This window comes from Tubulanus polymorphus, chromosome 4 (genome assembly GCF_964204645.1).
Source record: "Tubulanus polymorphus chromosome 4, tnTubPoly1.2, whole genome shotgun sequence".
Taxonomy (NCBI): domain Eukaryota; kingdom Metazoa; phylum Nemertea; class Palaeonemertea; order Tubulaniformes; family Tubulanidae; genus Tubulanus; species Tubulanus polymorphus.
This window is the reverse complement of record NC_134028.1, coordinates 24,663,343-24,687,039: the sequence shown is the minus strand read 5'-3', so window position 1 is coordinate 24,687,039 and position 23,697 is coordinate 24,663,343. Positions and strand designations below refer to the sequence as shown.

Here is a 23,697-nt window from a genome sequence, read left to right as displayed (position 1 = left end):
TTCGAATCACTTCTTTCCAGCCGTCTTCTTTCGTTTTTTGACCAGCGCGACTAGGACTAGATATCGAATTTTTACCCTTATGGCTACCCGGCTTTCCTGGTGATGATAAAGGCGCTAGACCTTCGAAATTATCTCTGAAAATCAATTCAACATCGTGATAATTCATGCATGAAATCGGTCGGGTTAGCGTTCATTCGATAACACGTAGAATTAACACCGAATCATACCAATAATACTTACACCGAATTCACTTTTAATTTACGATCGCTAGCGTTTTTAACGAGTTTTTCTTCTTTGGGTAACAGTTTATATTTGGCAGGCAGAGTACCGAAATCATCCAGATCACCGATACCTGTAAATAATAACCACAACAAGTGAGATTTAATTATCTTCATCGCTAAATATACCTCGATAATGATTGATACTCAAGAGACCCCGCTTTCATGGTTTCATAATTAAATCTGATTATCATTAGTCTCAAGCATTGCTTCATTGAAAAGGTTGTCATAAGCAACTCCTACATTTATTCCCGTGAAAGTAATCTCACAGGTACCGAACCCCTAACATCCACCAGGCAGTGGATTTCCTTCTAATAGCGGATACATTTGATTTGCTTTTTGCCCTCACCTTTCCCTGACATACAAGTTGTTTTTCGTTCCCTGAATTGATCTGCCAAGAATCCAATCAGTTGAAAGAGCCAAGTACATAAAACCAAAACTGTTCCATTAAATACACAATCAAACTATCTTCACAAATTTCTCTGACTTTCCCTGATTCTTATTTTTCTTTCTTTTCTTCTTTTTATTTTAACAAAATTGCCTGATTTGCAGGTAATAAGCCGCGCCCTGTTTATACAGTAAGATATACACTTACCGGTAGTACTAGTGCACACCGAGTTCGCGTTATTATTGTTGCCTTTTTTCTGTGATTTCGTCGAGTGAACGGTGCTGGTGTTAGTTTTACCACTGGCGCCACCTGCTGATCGGGTTGTCGTAACGGTTGTTAACGTCGGTACGCGGTCGCTGCAACTCGTCATGCTCACCGACACCTCCGCTGCAGGCGGATGTTGTTTCTCTCGAGCGGCCGCTGCCGCGCGCTCCGCCTTGTCGCCGCGGCGCTGCCGATTTTTATTACGCGATTTGTTATTGTTGTTGTTGGTCGTCACGGCGACGACCTCTTTAACCGATTGTTGAGACGAAGCGATTCTCGGGGACGCGGCGGCGACGGACGATGTCGTGACCGCGGTAACTTGTATCGCCGATTGTTGTGATTTCTTGTTTCTGATATTACGAGTAGACTCGGTGACTAGCGTCGTACCGGTCGTAGCGGTTACAGTCGCAGCCGGCGGCTCGAGCACGAGATGCAGCGGCGCGTCTGGAGGAGGTTCATCATCCTCTTCATCTTCCTCGTCGTCTTCATCCTTTTCCGGTTTGTCCTCTTTTTCGGGTTCCGGTGAAGAATTTTTACTGAAAATATCAAATCAGGTTCGACATTATTTCAACAAACGACCGTCGCATTCTTTCACACAGATTGGAATGATTTATCATGTTATTCAAGGGGTGGCAGGTTATAAATATCGGCTAAAAACAATAGCACGTCACGTCGCAATACCAATAACCTTGACCTAGATAAGCCTATGTCCTACACATATAGCAAATATTGAATCAGATCCCATCCTCTTTATTCACCTGTTTTGCTCTTTTTCTTTTTCTTCCTTCTCTTTTTGTTTTTCTTTGCGTTTCTTCTTGCGTTTTTCTCGTTTACGAGCGAGAGCCGCTTTCTTGCTCTCCTCGCGGCTTTTCTCCATGTCGATCTCTTCGAGTAGGATCGACGCGTTTTTGTTGGCCTCGGCCGCCTGGCGATCCTTCGCGCTCACGATGATGTCCATGCATTGATGACATTTCTTTAATAAGTCCTACAACACATATACAGAAGAAATCTACGTTAGAAACAGATGACGTATTGTAATTAACCAGCCAATTAACCAAGCCCTCGGCCCAGTTCCAGTCGAGACTTCGGCCTATTTACTTAGGACTCGTGGAACCAAGATGGACTTACACTTCAGCCTCGACTAAAAATAAAGCCCCAACAGGCAGTCATAGCTAAAGGTCGGAAAGTAGCCTTAAATCTTAAGACTGCTTTTATGATTTAGGACCACAAAGTTGTTGGATGGGCAACAGAACTTGTAATGTATCAGCACTCCTACTTCGATATAATGACCTATATATCATTGTAATATAATAGGAGAATGAATAAATAAATAGCTGAACCTTCTATTATTTCAGAGTCCAGTCATACCAAATGTCTATAATACATGTATTCTGAATCTAAAAGGGCGGAAACTGAATATCATGCGATTAAAATTGTATTTCATTGAAAGCTGGATGTAGATCCAGGGACACACATGCATCCATCCAGAAATGAAGTACTGTTGGATATTCTGCACCACAGACCAGCTATATTATCAGCACCTGCCAATCAATTGTTTATTCGCAGGTGCCATTTTTTCGAATTTCATGACTAATGTGACATGTCCCTGGATCCACACAATACCCCTGGATCCAACCCTGGAATAATGTTAATATTTCACTCTTGAGTGCCCACAATTTAAGTCATTCACAAATTCTCATTGTTCTTAGTTAGCCAATAATTCACACAGTTCTCAGGAGCTTATCGGAAATGTCATTGATAAAATGATGAATCGGCATATATCGGTATTAACAGTCTAATTATATCATACTCTAGCCTTGTTTTGTACAACCGGCCAACCTGCCCGCCGCGCCCCACGCGGCTGGAGGGATCTCTCATCATAAATTCATCAACATAAATAGGCCAATCCGACCAGATAAATATAAAATAAATGACCCATCAATAAATAATGACGGGCATGAATGTATTGTTGTATAAAATGTCAGACTAGCAAATTCACACACTGAGTAGTACTAGGAGATAGATAGAGATTCCGGCCTAGTTACTGGTTGTAGGCAGCGCTGTAGCACTCACATTCATACACACACAACACACTGCACTGTCTGTATATAAATATCACTATACAGATTTCATATAAATAATGTAACCCTATACACTGCAGACAATATATGTGGCTTCATTTTTAACCTATTCACCTCTTAACTATTATTGCGGCAATACTTCAACAATAGATCTATCCATTTTAATCGGGTTTCTTAAGCCTGCGCATAGCCTCCTACATATGTCATGTCACTAACAGCTGTGTTTTGTCGATAAGTCCTCATAATTTCATGATGAATTGTATTGTTAAGTATTATGAATACGAATTAGAGATCTAGTACTGAATTTCAATTCATTCCGCATAAATCCGTGAAAGCAGGCAGTATTGAGCTAAACGATCTGTGTACCTACCATATGTAAAGCATCTGAATGCATTGTTTTCATAGCAAGTACTAATAACCCTAATAACTGTTACAAACATTTGGCATAGTTGATGGCTTTAAAAACAACGCGTAACATTTCCTTACGGAAAGTCTCTTATCGTCAAAGCTAAAAGCAGGATTGAATTCAAATCGAAATGTTTACGATAATTTCTTTGTCTCGTGTGATACTGAAATTCACAGCTGTGACATTACAGCACTGGCCTATTCATAGAATTCCTATTGTCAACAATAACCCGCAAACAAGGCAGGTGGGTGGTCACTACTCTAATGATCGCAATGAAATAGTGAAAGTTTATTTTCCAAGCAGGTGGACAGCTTTTTTCAATCCCTTAATATTCCCGGATTTGTCCAGGGCTATATTCCCCAAGTTGATATAAATGCAGAGACTTTTTTCTATTCACTAGGAAATGTGATGACAAATTGAAATCATTCATCCCATCTGATTTGATGATTCGAAATTCATAATAACTGCGCGATGATATAGAAACTACTCCGAAATAACCAAAATTAGTTTTCCAGGTTTAAAAAAAAAATCCATCAAATATCTCAAGTTTTTTAAGGATTTTTCCCAATTCACTCAGATTTGTCAAGGTTTTCTGGGTGAGTGGCGTCATCTCGTATTAGGTCACACATTTTCGATTTTGATTACTCATAGTTTCATAAAGCAATTACCAATCACGATTTATTCAGCAATCAATACTTCGACCTAGTCAGCGGTAAAGAATTCCTGGATCCCCGCCCGGCACGCAAGAGTGCGTACGTGATTACTACAATGAACAACACGTTTGGCAGCAGTTCAATCAATTTTTTCGACATTTCTTTCTATGACGCAATAGACAGAAACAGCACCACCAATAGAACAGGTTCACAATGCTTCCTGGAAATTCTGACTGCCGCGTTCTGAAAACTACCTCACCTGTTAAAGCGAGCAGTGAAACGGAACTAAGGCAAAATTATTTCTCTGAATTCGATGCATTTCTTCTCTGGGTTAAAAGCGAAATTGAAACAGCAAATTTTATGACGCTCATTATCATAATACATGAAGGCTGCCTCATTGTCGAGTATTGTTTGACAACAACTAGCCCTGGCAATCGACCGTGGTCGAGATTGTGAAATAATACAAACCAAGCTCTAAAAAAACTATCAAACAACCACACTCCCGGTCTAAACAAAAACCCCATCTAAACCTACGACGGGTTTCACGTTAACTAATTAGTAATGAAAAGCTGATAAAATTAATTTTCAAATTTTCACTCGAAACTAATTTTCGCTATCAAAATTAAAATAGAAGGCAGAGGGTGAAAAAAATTGTTTGTTGAAAATATATCCTACGTGAAAATTCTACTAGGCTAACAAACAATGTAATTACCGACTGCGAAAGAATTTGAATAGTCCGATAACAACAAAGCGATGTGGTCTCTCCCTCTCGCGCGCCTCCACTGACAGCTGTCAGCTTTTAATAATCGATGCTGCACTTGCCTCCATCTTGGATTATATTATCCATCCACACATACACACATAGATAGAAATAAATCTGGGTCAACCACCTTGAAATGGAAATCCGAACATTACCGAACAATTTTCGAAATGGAAATCCGTAAAAAATGCCGACTTAATCCGTTCGGCGATGAAAACCGGGGCGGTGGACGTGGATAGAACGCCTGGAACCACCGCGCCCCAATTCTCTATCTCTGACACCTATATATCCAGCAGCGCTCTGATGATGATATACTCACGTCGGAGTTGAGACTCTGTATAACTTCATTCACTCTATGCGTGATCAGTTTAAAATCCTGAGCCGTCGAAACAGTCGTCGGTTGACGGACATTCGAACATAAAAGCCGGTAAGCCATTGTTTTTTTTTTTTTAAGAAGAACCGACAGCGGTTTTAAAATCTCTTCGGTTAAAAGGCGTATGAGTTGAACTGCTATAAGCCGCGGTAATGTTTACAAGCACGGCTATAGCTTCACACACAGCAGCGTCAGTGATGAATCAGCCTCATTAGCATAAAACCCGGCCTGTCAAAACCGCTATTTCGGCCAATCACAGAACGCCATTCATCGCTGTACACAGCAGTGTATTCAAACTCAACGGACCGGTTCATTTCACACTCGCTCGTCAGAGGGTAGGCAGGCAGCTGGTTTGACAGAAACGAAACCGTCAGAGTGACAGTGACCTATAAAATACCGACCCAGAGATAACATCGCGAAATTATATCATAGTTTTTATTTCACAAATGAAGCAATTGAGGGTCAGATTGATCATCAAATTGAAATGTTGAAACTGATGTCGATAGAACTTCGGAGTGACACCGACCTACAAATAATCGCCCCCGAGAAAAAAAAATAAAATCCTCTAAAGCAGAAGTAGGCCTCACGCATTTCGAGGTCAAAAAAATCAGCGCAGTGCGCGCCTTTCATGAATCAACGCGACATAGATTGTCAATTAATCTCATATCGGGGTCGGATGCATCCTATTATTAGCGATGATCATCTCTTCTTATACACTTAAAACGATTACAGCCGGTAACTAACACACAGCCGGTAACTGACACACACCCCGGTCAGTGATGGCGATGATGAAGACCAGATGGATATAGAGGAATAATACATTATCCACCGAGTTAAGCACGTCACAAAGGCATCGAAATTAATCCGCGGTTGACAAACACTAAACACCACACCTATACCACCCAGCCCCATAATGGACTCTCATTTAATTTCACTCCAGTTAAATTAATAGTTCCCTTTCAACAATTTTGACCTAACAGACAATTACAGAGCTGGGTCATGAAAGGCTTCAGGAAAACGACCGGCATATTTCATGATTTCACCGAATAAGGAAGCCTATCGTTGAATATAAATATCTGGGTCACAGTTTAATCACACCAGTACCGAGTACACAACTTTCACTATTAAATCAAAATAAAAACGTCTTTTGTCAAGTAACTCAAATATTTTAACGCCCCTATTCATCCTGTTAACATGCGCCACTGTTCTTTAACGCATACACCAGTTTTACTATGGTTTCTATGTAAATCCCGTGTAGGCATTGGCCTTGAATTATGCACAGACTATAATTCATGAATCACGAAGCACATTTTTGGAATAGGAGGATTTCCGAGATCATTCTTTCAACACCTGACCGAAAACCATATGAATACCGGTAATAAATGTACAGACACTGTGACAAGGCACGCTTTCATCTGTTCAGATTCAGGGTCAGCAGTAAATTCTAAAGCTTGGAACGGCCAAATCAAATAATTACAGTAAAACATTGTTCCTTACTCTGCCTGCAAAGCCAATAGATACCACATCTTTCCTAGGAAGTACGATATTCCCCTAATGATAAACAAAATTAGACAATAAACCTGAAAATGTCAGGATATTTCTGAGCGGAGATTAGCTACATGGTAGATGTACTCACATGATCTGTGGGTCATTTGCAGCTGGACAAGGTGTGACCGATGTGATAACTGAGAGGCCATTACAACTTCAGGCACACCTCTTCATCAATAGACTATCCTATACTACCATAACATGGCTCATGGCTCATTAAAACCATTATTAACATTTTCCAGGAGGATGTTAGCGGGAAGCCCACTGCTTGGTCAGTTTGTTAGCACCTGATTATCTAAGAGGTAGTGTGTTAACACTGATTCTCCTCAAGTGTAAATGGATACCTGTGGTGATCGAGTAACACAGAATAAAACCATCAACTGCAATAGGTTTCATGATTTATATACGTCCACGGTTTCATAAACAACTTCAGCTCAGGCATGTTACCGTATTAAAAATACCTGACCCCATAGCTAGGCGGACACCTTAAATCATATACCAAAACCATAGACTAACGTATATTAGTGAATATTGTTGAAAGCTCTCTGTTTGACCTGTGACGATAGTTAAATAAATCCCGGTAATGAAAAAATACGGTCTGAAATTTTTACTCCAGTTAACAGTTTATCATCGATAGTTTATTACTATTATTATTAAAGAGTTGAATTTTTTCATACCTAGTGTTGGATCATACAATTGTTAATCGCTTTTGGTATCGGTTGAATTGTTACTTCTAACACTAACATTGATATCGTGAGGCATTAATTTTTATGAAATTTTTCAGTTAGAGCAAATCTTTTTTGTGTAAATATCTATATTTCTATGATCTTCGTACTAGAGTTCCTATACCTCTAGGTTGTATGCCTTTGATAAACACAAAGGTATGTCGCACCAATTTACATTATAACATAATACAAACACTTCCATAAACCTGGCACAAATCTATCTGGAACAGATCTTGAATTTCATTTCAAATATTTAGTTCCAAGAGAGTGTTGATTCACTACCGTTGTCAAAACCGACTTGACAAAAAACTATTGCCGATTTCAATAGACCCTTCATCGGAGTCTCCACGTAAATAAACGAATAAACAATTAATGAACACATAGTGATTGGCCCGAACTGACGACTATGATTCATCAACGCGAAAAACCTTCCCTTCTTTGACAAACGAGTTCGACATTCCGAACTTCGGAAGGCTAAAAAATTGATACCTTGTTTCTCATTTCTGTTGAGCTTTAAAGTTGACACGGCCGCCTTTTTTTAAAAATCATGATCAAGCTAGCAATAACAGACCCAGCGGCTGACAAATTTAATTGTAGTTTACAAAATGAACCGACCCGATTAGAAGAAACTTAAAATTTTATTTTAGCCTAAATCTACATGAATGAAGTCGTGGCGTACTTACCCAATTAAATACTTCATTGAAAGCAACGAAAATCCGCATTTCATAAGAAATTCGACATTGAATGTCTAGAGAATACTAGTAAACTGACGTGTACAGCGTTATTACATGGTGAAAATTCAACGCCACTTACTTAATTGTGAACAAACCCTGACTTGACCCTGACTTTATTACGATTAGACCATGTCGTCATAACTAATAAACAACATATCTACAACAGTCACCGATGAAGACAGCCGAAACTACCTCGAACATGGCAAACAAATATCCGATCCACAATCATCCAGATTAGTTATTCACGGAATTGCAAGGTCGTGTGGATTCCTCTTGATGGTCATCACGCAAGATATTGCTATCAGTTTCTATTATCAGAAAATTTCAATAGATTTACGAAGATCGCGGCGAAACAATTAACATAAAATCTCACAATCAGCGACTTTAAAATCTTCATAAAAAATACTAGAAATGTAGCAGGTGGTTCGTCGACCATTCTTCAGTCTAAAAATCGCTTGAATCCCTCAATTAGATATTAAAGACTAAAGAAGTATTTTTTACATTTTTTTTAAACATTTTTAAGTCAAGCTTTTAAAGTCACTCAGCAATTGTGGAATTTTAGATTCATTGCTTCATATGATTGTAATCAGGCACCAGTTTCACACTTTTTCTGTGAATGCTGCGATAAAATCTTACTCCGAATATCTCAAATAATTCAGGCTTATAATAAAACGTATCGATCTCACTGTTTTCATCGCGTCTATTTCTCTGTTACGTAATAAAATATGAAAGTCATAATCGAATACTACAACGATGATAATATATCGTCCTGACGACGAGGATGCTTCTTCAAGATACAACGAATATTAAAGAAGGCACGAACAATCTCTCTATGTATAGAATTATTATCAATTGATGGATCATTTTTGGATGTCGTCGTCGTCGTCTGATGCAGAACTCATGTTAGCTGCAGAGTGATGAAGGTGTCAGTCTGACGCCTGTTTCAATGATAATATATATATATATAATCCAAGCGACCGGGCGACCGACTTCAGCAAAATTATTGTATTTAAGTAACTCGAGGATATGAATGCACGAAAATGTGGCTGTGTCGGAAACGGTTATCAGCGTCATAACATAAATGAGTAATCAGTGATTACAGTCGTCGTAGTTGAATCATTTCCGATTTGATCTATTTTAGTATCTCTTTGTTTTCCGAACAAAACAAAAAATCCCAGGCATTTAAAAATCAAGACAACACAGGAATCGAAACCAATCTTAGCAAATTTTTCAACGTAAGCGATGCTATATAACAAACGCCGAACCATTTCTAAAAGAAAGACGATACAATACATTTTAACTGAAATTGAAAATGTATGAATTGAAACAGATCAATTCCAGGCAAATTTTCGACGTCGATGACAGTATCATATAATAAAGGTGGTTAATGATTTTTGTTTCGAAAAGGTGACCACAACGATGACGACGAACGGGACAAACGGACAAATACGTTACCATAAACCGATTCGTAATCATCGCGTAGAATAAAGAAATATCGAATAGTGTGTTTTTGTAGTCAGCAGTGGAGAGTAATAGAGCCGGGAAGACAGACAGTATCAGCAGCAGCAGCAGCAGCAGCAGCAGCAGTAGCAGCAGTGGTGGCGACAGCGAACGTAGTGAGCTGTGTTCTACGTGTGCGTACAGAAACAAAGACACACGGCTTGTGACAAAGAAATAAACTCGGTTCAGTTCGCGCGGCACCGGCAGCATCGAAACGTCGTGTTTAAAAAGACGCCGTGCTTCTAAAACGGCCTACATCAATTTCTTCTTCTCGTAGATATACTCGGTTCAGTTCGCGCGGCACCGGCAGCGTCGAAACGTCGTGTTTAAAAAGACGCCGTGCTTCTAAAACGGCCTACATCAATTTCTTCTTCTCGTAGATATACTCGTCGCGATCTGTCCGTCACAGTTCGATCCGCCAACGAACTACCAGGCGGGATAATCGAAGCGAAATAAATGCGTAGCGAATAATTCAGGCAGCGCGCCTGCCTCCACTATTGTGATCGGGTTTTAACCGCGTGGAGTTTTTCTGCGAAGTGTACCTGCTATACTGTATAGAACTCGGTGAAACAATGTGATAATTGTAAGACCGATAATAACGTTCAGTAATAAGTTGATGGCAGCGCGGCGCGTGCGAATAGCAACCAACACGACGCTGCTGCCTCCTCCGTTTTAACATTATGTATGTCGTAGAATAAGTGTTAATTACTGGCGTGTTCGTTGCCAGGAAACCGATTTCCACTTTCCGACTGTTGCTCACTAAACGTACCAGCCTATTCTCATGTTTTAAGGCTGGCTTATGTCGACAAGCAACGCGACGCAACTGGGTTTATTGCCGATTAGCGGCAACTAGCCGCCTACGAGAGGCCGCCAGTTGTTGCTCTATCGGTTCGACATAAGCCGGCTCGCAACAGCAACCCGACGGCTGCCCATGTTCTACTCCGGCCTACGGTAGGCGGACAGTTGCAATCTTGTCGCCCGTAACAGATACCAGCTCTAACTACGATGTAGTATACAAATAGCTGCCAAAAAAATCCTTTTTTTGATAAGATTTATCTGATTTTTCAACCCTTTTCTCAGTGATTTCGTGAACACACCGATAATTCTCAGTAAACTGTTAATTCAACAGATTCATAGGCAAATTATTACTCGTTACAATAAACTCGTTTCTAATTTGATAACCGCCTAATTGGGTAACAAATAGATCCTGGTCCAACTGAACTGATTAAGGCAAAGTCTGATGAATAATTTCTAAAGTACCTAATTGCCTATTTCTCAAAATTGAAGGAGTTCTCGCAGAAAACTAACGTTTCTTAGAAGAACACTAAACGTGCAATTATCTTTTTCATCTACTTAACATCTCAATGTTTTATGGTATATTGTAAATGCTCTTCATGTTTTTAGATTTTTGGTAAAGTGCCGTAATTTCGAATAGTGCCGGAAAGCTTTCAGAAATATAGTAAACCTTGCCTTACTCAGACGTCTTTTAACTTTCGACTAACTCGCACAAAAACGAAATCATTTTTCATGTCACAGTACAATTTGTACTATGACATAAGCAGTTACTAATCACAATCTGCATTTTCATGAATCTTTAACACAGCTTTACGCATAAATTCTGAACTACACATCTACAGATTACGGCATAAAAAAGGGGTTTCATGAATTTTCCACACATTTTCGTTATTTTTCACGATTTTTCACATCGGTCTGACACTCGCAAAGATAGCTTACAATTCAAGGCCGTCTATCCAAACAACAGATAAAATGCACGCTTTTAAATGAATCAGTTGATAAGAGAACATTCTGTGTGTCACATAGAATGTATTTAAGACATGATAGTTCTCACATAGTACATACGATAGATATAGGCAGTATATCAAAAGCTGTGATACACTGAAGTGCCACCAAACACTTCACACAATACAATGAACTCAAATACAAACACTGTTATCTCAAAACCCGTGGCTTTAGAAAGTACTACATAATATCTATTACTTGTGACGTAATAGAAAATGCAATCGTTTTTTTTCGATAACAAAAGAAATATCTATCTCAAAATATCTCCGCTGAAGATCCGCACAAACGATCATTTTATTTAAAAAATTTCACGACAGAAAAACTTTCAGTATCGAAAACATCTAGAACTGGCAAGCATAAAAACGATTTAAATACGATGGATTGTCAGATTTTTGCATGCAATTACAGAATATTCCCTGCATGAATCAGAGAAAGGGTTTGAAATATTACAATTCATTTGATTTTTCACTGAATCACATATTGATAAAACACGCGCGTTCAATAATAGCATCACCCGATTCCCTGAGTTTTCTAGGAGGTTTTTGGTAAAATCTGTCAATTTCCCTGATTTTGTTGATTCCATGAGTTTGTCAGAGCTGTTTACAGCCACATTGAACACATGTTCAAGGCACTAACAAGGTTTTACGCGTGCCTTTTAAAATCCTTTCCGGATCGGAGAGAAGTATATTAAAGGTGTAAATTTCATATCCCCAGAATCTATTACTAGATTAACAACAATCAACACAAGCAGACGTACCTTATCGGTTACCGTGGCGATGTAACGCATGCATTCTTGATCCGACGGAAACTGCATGACGTGTTTGACGAGCCATTTAACGACCTTCACGTGACCTTTACGGAACGACGACATCAGACACGACACTTTACGGTTGTCCTGACTGTCGATGTCAGCTTTCCAGCTTACCAGTAGCTGTACGACGTCCAGATGACCACCTGCGACACGAGAGAAAAGTTAGACAATATTACGCAACCATTACTGTCACAGAGAGATCGGCTGTGATCACATCGAGCTGATGCTCAAATTGCACATGTGCATGTATGGTTGACCCGGGCCAAATATGGCCTGACCCGAATCAAAATAAAAACACCTTGGCCTGAGACAAGTTTTTTTCTAAGATTAAACCCAATATTGTTAATTTAATGAGTTATAATTTCCCAGATTTCACCTAAGTATATATACTTTTATGTTATTTGAAACTGATATTTACCATTACACGCTAACCACAGCGGTGAATTGCCTTTCTTATTCTTCACATCGACAGCCGCGCCCCTGAAACACGAACAACTAAACATTAGTCAACATTCAGTCATCTTAACAGAAATGGGCAATTCTTCATATTTTATCATTGATCTAGAAATTAGGACAGAAACCGCTAAAACGAACCACTAATTTCAACAGAGGGGTCGAGTAACAAACTATTGATACGTCGTAACAAAGAACTACCATAAATGCATTAAACTCTGCTCAATTTGGATCTGATCAACTCATTTTAAAAATATATTTCTGTCCCTAATTATGAATTGCATTTATTCCGATTCAGATTATGCTCTAAAGTTTCGCATCCCGAAAAGATCCGGCTTGAGCGCGGTCCACTGTATAATCCACCAATTTGGGACCAATGGTGGATTCCGAATATCATTATATTTGACAATTAACTAAATCATTGTAATCTGGGAGTCAAAATTTCGGCGTAAAACCGAGGGCGGTGGACAATAAAATTGTAAGTATTTATGATCAAATCAATTCTAATTATCATCAGAAACATCCAAACGATGATGAGTACGTTGTGAAATGTACCTTTGAAGTAGTAACTCGACGAATCGGTAATGACCCTTATCGGCGGCGATCGTAAGAGCTGTATCTCGTGACGACGGCACCGGAGCGGCGTTCACATCGGCGTTCTTATCTAACAATACACGACCTACTTCTACGTAACCGCCGGACGCGGCTTCCATCAACGGCGTCAAACCGGTCTATAAAATAAACACATTCATCAGCAGCGTTCTCCAGCTGGCACTTCTGAAAATCAGCCAACCCCCGGTTGAAATTTCTCAACAACTCAAGAGTTGATGTCTATACTGCATTCTCTATCAATGCTTACACAGTGAATTGCTATGTTTTCATATGAAATAATGTGAACAATAGCAGCAGATTGCAACATAATTCGAACCTAAATTCTCAATATATTGTTGGGGAAACCCCAAATCTCACTACAAAAAGTTTTACATTTAGCATCCACAATGTATACAATGAGGAATGAATAAAATCCCAGCATTAAGAGAATACAGATCAGTTAATTGCAGGACCCAGTTCTACAAGTCTTGTGTTCAATTACAGATGAGAGACTTTGAAATGGTTGACTCCTTCCTCAACTCTGGAACAGTTTCACAGTTCTGGGTCTGTTCTTCTCCGGCCCGGATTCCTGAGATTCTGTTATTCTATATATAGCTATCCATGAATTTTACTGAGTAATTACACCGGGTGACCACAATCTGTCCACCTCCAAATTCCCTGGGTTTTCGCTGGGTTTTCCCCAGTAAAAACTGAACTTTCCCTGTGTTCTGATGAACATCGGTAGGAAAGACCACATAGTTATCTTGACAGATCCAGTAGTAAGCTAGCCCAGTAAATATTGAAACTTTCAGCTGAATTATTTTCATAGGAATTTAAGAGCAACCACATGAAACAAAGATATTAAAGTTGTTCTGATGACCAGAGACTGGGGAACATAACTCTGGAGTGAAACACAATTCTGAGGGAAAACACGCGTGCAACATAAACTCCATTTCCCTGTGTTTTGCAGATATTTACCAAATTTAATCGAATTCCTAGTGTTTTTTTTTCCCTGAGAGAAATCAGTTCCTAGTCGTTTCCAGGTTTTCCAGGATCATGGCCACCCCGTTATATTACAAAACAGGTAATCCGATAGGCTATAGAACTAAGTCGGTCTTAGACCGGTCCTAGCCAGGACAATGCAACCAGCACCGGACGTACAACAAACACTGACCTTCGCTCGGTGCTCGATATTAGCTTTCCTATCGACCAACAGACTGACGACTTCGTGTCGTCCCTGGAAACACGCCAACGTCAACGCCGTGTTGCGGTTAGTCTCGATCTGAGCGTTGATATCGCTGCCCATATCTAATAACAGTTTCACGGCGGCCGTGTGTCCGTTCATCGCCGCTAACATCAACGGTGATATACCCAGTTTACTACCGGTTCTAAAAAACAAAAACACATAACATTCTCAATACGATCGGCATTCAGCTGAAAGTTTTAAATAAATTTGACACTTTCAGTTGAAACTGGTTCATTTCGGATGTAGAGAGAATCCCACAATTATAACGAAAAAAACCAAAACATGTAACTTCGAGATAGTAGTTTATTTCAACGTTTTGACTATATCCTAATAGTCATCTTCAGGAATAATGAGATACTACAAAACTACTGTCTCGAAGTTACATTTTTGGACTTTTTCGTTATAATTGTGGGATTCTTTCTACATCGCGTCAACACGGATATAGTGTTCTATCAATCGTGTTCATTTCGGATGATTTAACTCCGAACTGTCTTTGAAATTGAAATGTGACTCTTAGAAATAATTGAAAATCACCTGATTTTGATTATATATAGTTAAATCTCGAACGGTTGTACTCAAAAAGATGTTGCGAAACAAGTCTTGTTTCATCGAACCTTCTATTCTTACCGTGAATTAATTTCTGCATTGTGGGTCAACAACAATTTGATAATATTCACGTATCCACCGGACGCGGCCAGACTCAGAGGGGTGTAGTCCGACACATTACGATGTTCCTTACACGCTCCTTTACCCAATAATAATTCAACCACCTACAAATGAAGAAGGGACAAGGGGTCCAGAATATATCTCTAAATTATCCGTGGTAGATTTCACAAAAAACTGAAAAAGTAATTTGACATAAAAAATAGGAGTTTGATTCAAAATGGACGAGAAATAAGTCCGATTTTGAGAATATCTTTTGATACTTTTGGGAGTAGTTGAGCTCTTGGGAAGAGTAGAAACAACTCTCTTCATAGTCAGAGGTCTGTTCAAAACACTACACTGAACAATGAAAACAGCACCTCTTAAGTCTCAGCCTATAAAGAACGCTGTGTCTGGTATTTGGGTATTTTGCTCAAATTAAAGAAGTTTCAAGCATCTTTAAAAGCAATTTCTGTTAGAAAAGAGTTTTAAAGAAATCAAGGAATTGTAGGGACCCTGAATGAACGTTATCGCGTTAACCGTGACGACTGAACTGACCTCGTAACGACCTCCCGAACAGGCGAGCGATAACGGCGTGTCCTTCGTGCGTTCCGATTGAGCTTCGATATCGGCTCCTTGATCGAGTAGTATCTCGACGACGTCGGTGTGACCGGCAGTCGCAGCCAGGATCAACGGAGTAAAACCTACAAATTATACGCATGCATTGCTTTATCCCTGACTTGATCTACTATGAATCTGATCAATGAATACAGTCAAATACCCAGGAAACTGTTAGATTATACAATCTCAACTTGTTTCCCCGACTATTCCATTCTTCTGACTATTCCCCGACCTTTTTAAAGAAATGAAAATTCCCTTACTTTTTCCCATTTCCAGATAAGTGGTCACCCTAATAAATCAACAAATTCGAATGGATCATTTCTCTTTACTGCGAAGCCACAATATGGCAGAATACACCCATCCCCTAGCAAAATTCTTGGATCCACCCCAGTCAGTGTAATAAGAGTATTTAAGAGAAAGATGGGAACTGATTGATTATAGACACTTATGATATTTGGGACTCACGAATTACCTTTCTTATCGCGATGTTCAATATCGGCTCCTCGTGACAGTAACAACTGAACTAGATCGGCGTGTCCGCCGGCGCAGGCGAGCGTTAAAGCTGTATCGTGATTACTCTCGGTTTCAGCGTCCAGTTCGATCACAGGTGTACCGGGTAGGTTCAACATCTGTTGGTTCGTTAACATCGGTACTCCGTCTATAATAGGCGTTCCTATAGTACATAAACACATCGTACCATTTGTCTCAATAAATCCAAGATTAAACTAGACAAATTTCAAATCTTTTTAAAATATCAATGGAAACTTCAATTCTACAGAGTAGATTCCGCTTAATCACAATCAGTTGGGACAGATGAAATTAATCCGGTTTATATTAAAGTATGAATTCAATTGATCTGAATTGAGGGGGTTTAACTGGTCAGGGCTGCCAACCTCTGAAAAGTGCTATCCGTAACAAATTGAATTCTTTTCAAACATTTCATTGCAATATGGAAGAAAATGTATTTTCGAGATTGATTTTTGAAAATTCTAGTAGTTACCAGTAAAAGCCGGTAGTTGTGCCGAGGTCGGGATAGACTGCTGGAAGTTATGGTATTGTTGCTGTTGCTGCAACTGTTGTTGAACTCCGAGTTGCTGAGTTTGAACACCAAGCTGTTGTGGTTGAACACCGAGTTGCTGTTGTTGAACGCCAAGTTGTTGCGATTGAACACCGAGTTGTTGTTGTTGTTGTTGTTGAACACCGAGTTGCTGTTGTTGTTGAACGCCAAGTTGTTGTTGTTGTTGAACACCGAGTTGCTGTTGTTGTTGAACGCCGAGTTGCTGTTGTTGAACACTGAGTTGCTGTTGTTGAACACCAAGCTGCTGTGTTTGAACACCAAGTTGTTGTTGTTGCAATACAGCATCCCCAAGTTGTGGTGATTGTTGTTGTGGCACTGCAAGCTGTTTCTGTTTTAGTTTTTGTTTCTTTTTCTGTACGACCTGTTGAGTTGTACACAATGGCTGCAAACACGTTGTCGTAGGACTCGATGAAGTCACCTTAAATATAAACGTAATGAATTGAAATCAAAATGTCATATTAACCGGTAGAGTCCAGTATGAATTGAACGTTACCTGTGGTCTTTGTTGAGCTCGTTGTTGTTGCTCTTGTTGTAGTTTTAACTGTTGTAATTGTTGTTGCAGTATCTCCTGCGCTTGTTGCTGCGTCTTCAACTGCTGCTGCATGTTCAGGTAGTTCTGCTGCGCAACGTGTACGGCCTGCTGTTGCGCGACCTGTACCGCTTGTTGCTGCGTCAACTGAACGATCGAACCCTGTTGTTGCTGCGATTGTTGTTGTTGCCCGGCGACCTGTACGGCTTGCTGCTGCATATTAACGGCGGTCGTGAATTGCGCCGCGGTGACCAGCGGCTGCTGTACGCCGACCCCGCTCGACGATACACTACTTGATGTCACCAGATTCAACTGTTGCAGGTTCAAATTCGCCGCCTGGAACGGGAACGCGCCCTGCGACAACGCGCCCGGATTCCCGACCGCCGCCAGATTGACGAAGTTTGTCTGCGGAACGGTGAAATTGATCTGCTGCGTGTTGAACGGCGCGGTTGTAATAGTCGTCTGCTGTAGCGAGATCGTCGTCGTTTGCGGTAATACAGCGACGCCTTGCGGTAATACGGTCACCGTACTCGACGGCGGTATTACAGCCATCGTGCTCGCCGGTGGTGGTATTACCGATACGCCGCTCGTTTGCGGTACGACCGGCAGACTAGCGACGAGCGACTGACCCGGTAATAACTGCGTCGTGAACTCGGTATTCGTTGAATCAGATGACGTCACTAACGATTGTTGAGCCATTCCTGAAAAATAGATACGAAAAAATTCAAACCCAAAAACAGTCAGAAAGAGTACAACGTAAATTGCTGCCCAGTCCATTCCAACACATCACTCGCTCAAATCATGAAGCATCTTTGAAAGCATTTTCTGTTTAGAAAGACTTTTCAAGGAGTCAAGTTTTAGGGACCCAGCCACAGAACTTACAAACTTACAAGACAAGTCATAAGATTCAAGACGTTACCAGAATCAGTGGAGACCAATTGAAACCCGCCTTAATTTTTCTACTATAATTCGTATTAAATCTTGTTAATTTGTAAATAATAGTTTCTAATCTAATTTTCTATTCTCCGCTTTATTTTACTATCAGGAAGGTGAGAATGGTTTAAAAGTGTAAATTACCCAATGTTTCATGGAGTGTAACGGCAGGAGTGGCAACCATCAAACCGGTCGACGCGTCTATTTGACCGGTCGTAAACATCGGCAAATCGGTCATTTTCAGACCTAAATTCCTCCAGTCGAGAACGGCCGCTTCGATATGTTCGCTCATCGGTATACGATCATCATCATCGAGATCATCGTCGTCTTCATCGTCTAAACACGCGTCTAAATCGTCGTCTTCGTCTTCTTCATCGAGATCATCGTCATCATCATCAACATCATCCTCATCGTCATCTTCGTCTAAAATTTCATCGTCGTCATAATCGTCGTCTTCGTCTAAATCGTCTTCGACTCCGTCGCCTTCCGTTCGCGTCGTTTCACGTATATCCTCTTCGTCTTCGATGCTCATTTCATCATCGCCTTCCTCGTCATTTTCCTCCTCTTCGTCTAGATATTCGTCGTCGTCGTCGACAGCCTGTAACGGTCGGTCCGAGTCGCCACCGGGCGTCATCCCGTCGTCGTTATTAATATCATTCGACTGGCTGTCGACCAGGACCGCTCCGAGATCAACCAGTTGACCATTGACCTGGACTCCGCCTACATCGACCGGTTGACCGTCGACCGATGTGTTTCCGCCGGTTTTATTCCCTTTCTCGGCGGCGCTCAGTAACAGCTGCGCTTGCGCTTTCTCTTTCAGTTCGCGTTCGACTTTCTGCAGCTCTTCGAGGATTTGTTGTTTTTTCAGTATTTGTTCCTCGCGAGTCGTGTTCAACAGCTCGGCTTTCTTCATCATCTTATCGATGAAGTGCTCCAGGCGTTCGCTGGCTTTCATGTTCTCGTCGAGGTCGGTTTTATCCAACTCCAACGCGAGTCCGTGCTCGAGGTCGTCCGGTTGTAAGTCGGTCATCACTGTCGGCAGTTGATCGGATTGTATCGGTAACGGAGGAGGTTGTAACATATTCAGCGGTTGCTGCGCCGGAGGTAACGCCATCGGTTGTGGCAGTAGATTCACCGGTTGTTGACTATTCGGCTGGCCTGATTGACTACTCGGCTGGCCCGGTTGACTTCGTTTCAACGACTTCTGTACGTTCAGTCGAAACTGCTCTTGCGTTCGAACTGGTATGTTTAAATTTTTCAAATTCACCTGACCCGGCTGCGGCAGGGCAGCTGTAATTTGAGAACAACACAAGAGTTATGGAATGAAAGCCTTTTACACCAATTAAAATAGGGCTGAAAAGTTGCATAAATACTGGACTTTCAATTGTTACTATTTCAACTGTCCACTGGTTTACTCAAAGCACCTTTTGATCAAGCGCAAAGCGCAAGGGGTCACCGCACTCGGCTTCATTATTTTCAGTTCAGTTTGCAAGTTTAAATTAAAATTAATTTTAAATTTTGTTATAACTGCTGAACTGGATACTACTACTCCCTATGACTTCTTGATCAACTGTTGATGGCCCCTCATATAAAGAACGAATGAATTTCGATAACTGACCTGGATTAGGTTGTTGTATATTTGGAGGATAGTTGGCAGTGACGGTGACGGCGTTCGGATCCTGAGGTGGAACTACATTGTTCAAACCTTGCATCGGAACTCTAGGCAACTGTAAAGACAATAACATGGAAATTCAGTGAATTCACAAAAATTCACTCGTAATACCGATCTACGAGTTAATTGGTTACCAGCATTGCAAGCGAAAATCTACCAGGTTTTCACCAGTGCACAGTACAACACTAAATCTCTCCTTTAACTCGCAATTTAAATCTTACGATAATTTCTCGTCAAAAGGAACATTACATTTGTCCAAACTTGTTCGAAAAAGACGGAGAAGGAATTTGAAGGAACGATAAAAACCCCTGATATGAAACTGTCAGAAAATAAATGGTTTAATCATCGAATGTGAGTTTCGCTGATATTACTATCAGGTATTTACCTCAGTAATGGAAGCATCAGAAGGTGTTGTATACGCAGTTAAATCAGTTGGTGTCGTGTTCAACACGTTATTCGGGTAATCTAGTAATAGATTGACTACGGTCGTGTGACCTCCTTTAGCAGCTTCTATCAACATCGTCGATCCATCCTAGGAATAAAAACAAACAAACATTGAAGAGGGTCGCTTTCGCAAACCGCGGCTAGTTGGATAGTTAAGGCTTAAATTTATGAGCATTGCTATGAATTGAGTTAACGCAAGTCTATTGAAAATATCTCTTCGGTTAATGATGTTCATAAAATTTGTAGGTTATCAGATTTGGACACAGTTCCACAGTTCGTCTTACAGAGTTTTCAGCCGTGAAGAAAGATTTTCACCGGAGAACTGCGGAACCGGATCCTAGACAGTATTTCGAACAAACCTTGAGTTTATGAGAAGGATTGCCCCCATTACTGAGTAAGAGTTCAACTACTGGTAAATGTCCGCCGGCGCAGGCTAGAGATAACACCGTATGGTCATTAGTGGAGGTTTGACGGTTCACATCGGCACCTGTAACAAAACACAACAACATTCATTATTGTTTATTAACATTTTGTTGAATTGTTCTCTATTTCAGGGGCCAGATTATTGGAGAACTTGGCAATTTTCACATCTTTTTCGTCATTGACTTTTTGAAATAATTCAGAAAATACCAGGATTTTTCACATTTTTGCACACATGATTTATCTAGATTTTCTCATGTCAAGATATAATAACATAAGCATTTCATGATAACAATCTGAAATGATCAAAATAAAACTTTCATTTAGCTTATGCAAAAATTCTGGACTAATGGTACATGGCATAAAAAGGGGATCGAAATATTGTGACAAGACAATTTTCCAATTTTCCACTCATTTTCATGATTTCTTAAATCTTTAATACGAAGAATTAGTAGTAATAAGTAGAATTGACCATATATAAACTTGCACAACTGACCTTTACTGATGAGGAACTGAACAGTACAGAGATGACCAGCTCTCGCAGCTTTCATCAGCGGAGTACGACCACCTTCCGATTCATGTTCCTACAAATATGAAACGTCTCTAAATATCAGCAACATGTGCCAACCATTTCCAGTTTCCTCCAATCATAGGCCAGGATTTTAGTAACACTGCATTCATTGCTTAACATCGTGCTGCCAACGAAGCAACGTGTCATGAAACACGAGTGACCGACCCTTTTAAAACCTCTCATGAAGATCATTGATTTCTAACAATTTCAATATGATATAATTACCAAATCAGCGCCGTGTTCAAGTAAAACCTCAGCTACGTAGGTATGTCCATTCTCACAAGCGTAAGTCAGAGCTGTATCACCGGTACCTGTTTGTGCGTGTACATTCGCACCTGAAAACAGCAACATGTCAAATTTCAACTTTAAATGAAAAAGGCTAATGGAGTTTGTTCCCGAGTTCTTACAGATCGAGGTATCTGAAATTCACCCACATTTTGCAGACTCTCGACCAAAACCCTCTACTAAAACTATAAGATAGTCATGAATTTAAAGTTATCATAATAAACTTCTTTCCAAATCTTTATTGCTTTGTAGTAAGTTACGTGTTAAGCATGACTAGGTTGCTGAACAAGCCTTAAATACAACAATTTTTACTCACCAGACTTCAGTAGATGTTTAACCAGTTCTATATGACCCTCTTGAGCCGCTTCCATCAGAGGCGTGCTGCAGCCTAGTTCGATATCGGCTCCGGCTTTGATCAGGAATTCAGCCACTTCGAGGAAACCACCGCAACAAGCTAACGTCAACGCGGTTTCCTGCGTCTCATCGGTGCGCGCATTTATATCAGCACCTAGTGATAATCAGCAAATAATTAGTTACCCCATACCGGATAGATGGCGCACAGATACGAGCATTGACTGAATAAAAGTTTTTCTGAAAATTTCGCCAAAAACATGACAGAAACCCTACATAAAATTGGTTTGTACAGCTCTAGAAGAGGTGAGATCGTTGTTAAGTGGAATTATCACATTTTTTTTCACATAAAATGTTTTCATTATATGAACATTATGAGAAACAGACCTAAAACTACCTTGCCTCAACCAATGGCAAAACAGTGCTTAGTTTTCACAATTTCTACATCAACCTTGCGCTTACGTTAGTTTTCACTACCCTCTAACTTCTAATTTAACTAAGTGAAGTTTCGCAGAAGTTATGGTATAAATATAAAATCTTACCGTGAGCGAGAAGCAATGCGACCATCTCCTCGTGACCCTCGCGCGACGCTTCCATCAGCGGCGTGTATCCCTCGTCGTTCACCTCCTCGAGGTGAGCGCCTCGCTCGATCAACAGATTCGCCAACTCCACGTGACCTCCGCACGCCGCTAAGGTCAACGGTGACTCGAAGCTATCGGCCGGCATGTTGACCTGCGCGCCGCTATCGAGCAGTAACCGAGCGACCTCGACGTGGCCGTCCATCGACGCTTCCATCAACGCCGTGTGCATTTCATCGGTTTTATGTTCCTGATCGGCGCCGGCTTCTAATAAAAATTTCACCATCTCCAAATGGCCTAAAAAACAATTTACGCATTAACAACAGACATTCAATGTGGTACTGACGGCACACACCAGATGGCACAAAAATACACTCGATGAAAATTGGTTTATTTTCAACGAATTTGTTTACTCTTAGGACATATCTACCTTTATAGCAGGCTAACGTTAAGGCGCTCTCTTTAAATTCATTAGAGTGAGTGTTGATACCGGCTCCGGCCTCGAGTAACGCTTTAGCGACACCTACGTGTCCGGCGCTAGCGGCTTCCATCAGCGGAGTGTGTCCGTTTTCGTTGTGCTCTTCCACATCTCCGGTGGCGTTGATTAAAACACGTACGACGTCCTCGAAACCGCCACACGCCGCGTAGTGAAGCGGCGTATTACCTAAAACACCGCGATATCAGAATAATCCTTAAAGCATCGAGTCATGAAACAAACAATAACTGGAGGAAGGAGAAGACCAGAGAATTAAAAGTCAGTCGTGATAAGTTTGGTGGAGCAAGTGTAAATATTTTATACTATTTCTTGATGAATAGCATGTTACATTCCCCCAGGGAGAGATGACAGATCATGGTTATAGGGTTGGGGGAATTTAATGAAAAGCTGAATCTGAATATCGAGAAAACTGAATTTAATGATAAAGTACCGATATCGAGTGTAACTTCCTGAAATTAATAGGACA

The 23,697-nt window shown here is 40.5% G+C and overlaps 1 protein-coding gene across 1 annotated transcript in view; it reads right to left on the bottom strand.

Moving 5' to 3' along the window:
* Positions 1-23,697, bottom strand: part of LOC141903797 (ankyrin repeat domain-containing protein 17-like) — a 37,370-nt gene that overhangs the window by 5,739 nt on the left and 7,934 nt on the right. Inside the window, 22 exon segments of the mRNA XM_074792113.1 lie at positions 1-134; positions 241-352; positions 874-1,466; positions 1,689-1,915; positions 12,268-12,464; positions 12,740-12,801; positions 13,330-13,505; positions 14,540-14,753; positions 15,239-15,381; positions 15,812-15,957; positions 16,347-16,547; positions 16,875-17,370; positions 17,446-18,182; positions 18,559-19,704; positions 20,033-20,141; positions 20,472-20,618; positions 20,890-21,017; positions 21,447-21,534; positions 21,747-21,856; positions 22,123-22,314; positions 22,700-23,032; positions 23,166-23,399. Coding sequence (XP_074648214.1) covers positions 1-134; positions 241-352; positions 874-1,466; positions 1,689-1,915; positions 12,268-12,464; positions 12,740-12,801; positions 13,330-13,505; positions 14,540-14,753; positions 15,239-15,381; positions 15,812-15,957; positions 16,347-16,547; positions 16,875-17,370; positions 17,446-18,182; positions 18,559-19,704; positions 20,033-20,141; positions 20,472-20,618; positions 20,890-21,017; positions 21,447-21,534; positions 21,747-21,856; positions 22,123-22,314; positions 22,700-23,032; positions 23,166-23,399 — 5,925 coding nt within the window.